The sequence below is a fragment of the Pygoscelis adeliae genome, unplaced genomic scaffold (assembly GCF_000699105.1).
Source record: "Pygoscelis adeliae isolate BGI_AS28 unplaced genomic scaffold, ASM69910v1 Scaffold407, whole genome shotgun sequence".
In the NCBI taxonomy this organism is placed as follows: Eukaryota; Metazoa; Chordata; class Aves; order Sphenisciformes; family Spheniscidae; genus Pygoscelis; species Pygoscelis adeliae.
The window spans coordinates 1,367,542-1,369,536 of NW_008825251.1; the positions used below are offsets into that span (position 1 = coordinate 1,367,542).

Sequence of the window (1,995 nt, forward strand, 5' to 3'; positions counted from 1 at the left end):
TTTGTATGTATAACCAGGATTACCCTGTCCCAGGTGCAGAATCTGACACTTGCTCTTGTTAAATTTCATACCGTTGGTGATTGCCCAGCTCTCTAGTCTATCCAGATCTCTCTGTAAGGCCTCTCTACCCTCGAGGGGTCCACAGCTCCTCCTAATCTAGTGTCATCGTCAAACTTGCTTAACGTACATTTGACTCCTGCATCCAGATCATTTATAAAAACATTAACTGGCCCTAAAATTGAGCCCTGCAGAACCCCACTGCTGACTGGCCACCATCCTGGTGTGACCCCATTTACTCTAAGTCTTTGAGCCCAACCCATCAGCCAGTTGCTTACCCAACGTATTATGGACTTGTCTAGCTGTGTGCTGGACATTTTGTCCAGAAGGATACTGTGAGAGACAGTATCAAAAGCTTTGTTAAAATCCAAAAACCCCACATCTACTGGCTTCCCTTGGTCAACTCAATGGGTGACCTTTTCATAACAGGAAATTGTTAGTTAAGCAGGGCTTTCCCCTCGTGAACCTGTGTTGGCTATGACCAATGACTGCATTGTCTCTCAAGTGTTTTTCAATAACTCCCAGAATAACCTTCTCCATAATTTTGCCAGGCACTGAAGTGAGACTGACAGGCCTGTAATTACCAGTGTCGTCCTTCTTACCCTTCTTGAAAATCGGGACAAGAATTTTCAGCCCAGCTGACCAGTGTCTTTCAGGAGGTGTGCGAGCAAAGCATGGATGTGTGTTAGGTGAGATCAGGGGTGTTCTTTAGAAGCAAATCTCCCAATTTTTCCTGCTCCTGGTGCCTCGGTTCCCACTGTGGAGAGGCCCTGGGCTGCACAGTGTGTTCCTTTGAAATGAAACTAAACTGGAAGATGCAGTCCAGGAGCTCGCCAGCACACTCCTGCCACATCAGGGCATCCTGGTCATGGGAACAGTCTGAGGTTAGGCTGAAGTAGGAATCCCTGAATGTGGATAGTGTTGGTGCCACCCCCTGGCACAAGCCATTGCTGGCTGCAGATCTTGTTGGGTCATGCTGCCTGCTTGTGGGTGCTTTAGCTCACAGCGCTGAACCCTTGGCTGGGGGACTATGTCCTCTCTGTCATTTTGTGCTGCCTTTGAGCATTGTTTGCATCAGTTAAGTGTTCTGTGTATGCCTCTGGTTGTTTGTTTCCTTTCTTCCCTTCTCAAGCAAATGCCACTACCATCAACCTTCCCACGAGCACCTTAGAAATTCAGCGATTCCCCCGGGAACCACAGAGAAGCACAGGGGCCGAGAGGCCAGAGAGGGGAGCAGGGAGTGAGCCCATCACAGCTACTGTCATTCCCCAGATCAGCGGGGTGCAGACCTGCAGCACAGTCCGTGTGCTGGAGTGGAAAGATGGGGTGGCTACTTTGCCTGGGATAAAAACCGGTGCTTGCGTTGTTCCCCCCCCGCCGCTCAGTGCCCCCCCCCCCACATCATAGGATGTGATGTACCCGCACTACAGCTGAAGGATCCTTTGGCTGTTCCAGCTCTGCGAGGCTCTTCTTGTGCCCCATCCCTATGCCCCTCCCATCTTGTGAGCTTAGCAGAGAGAGCCCACACATGGTGCCTGGGGGTCTGCAGCAGGTTTGCCGTGCACAGGGAGGCAGGGTACATGCTGTGCAGGGCATCTTTCCTTTCCAAGCTGTGCCATGGAGTTGGTTCTCACCAAACTCCTGCACTCACCCTGGAAATAGTGGCCTTGCGCTCACCAGACAGCGGCTGCCTTTAGGTGTACCCCTTGGTACATGAAATAGCTTGCACAAAATGCACCAATTTCTCAGCTGCTACTCAGCCTCGGAGCACCACTTCCTCCAGCCATCACCCTGCCCCTTGTGCTGCCAGCTGGTGCTGGTCTTGCCCAAGTGCAGGCAGTGTGCTTGCCCTGGCAGGCTCAGTGGCCAGCACAGACTGCAGGGAGGGGCAGCAGGACAGGGGACTTTGTTGCTGTGCTCACCTCTGTCATCGGAAGA

The 1,995-nt window shown here is 52.1% G+C and overlaps 1 protein-coding gene across 1 annotated transcript in view; it reads left to right on the forward strand.

Annotated features, from left to right (window-relative positions):
- Nucleotides 1–1,995, forward strand: part of L3MBTL1 (l(3)mbt-like 1 (Drosophila)) — a 19,399-nt gene that overhangs the window by 1,452 nt on the left and 15,952 nt on the right. The window contains exon 3 of the mRNA XM_009329341.1: nt 1,190–1,413. Coding sequence (XP_009327616.1) covers nt 1,190–1,413 — 224 coding nt within the window. The remainder of the gene's footprint in view (nt 1–1,189; nt 1,414–1,995) is intronic.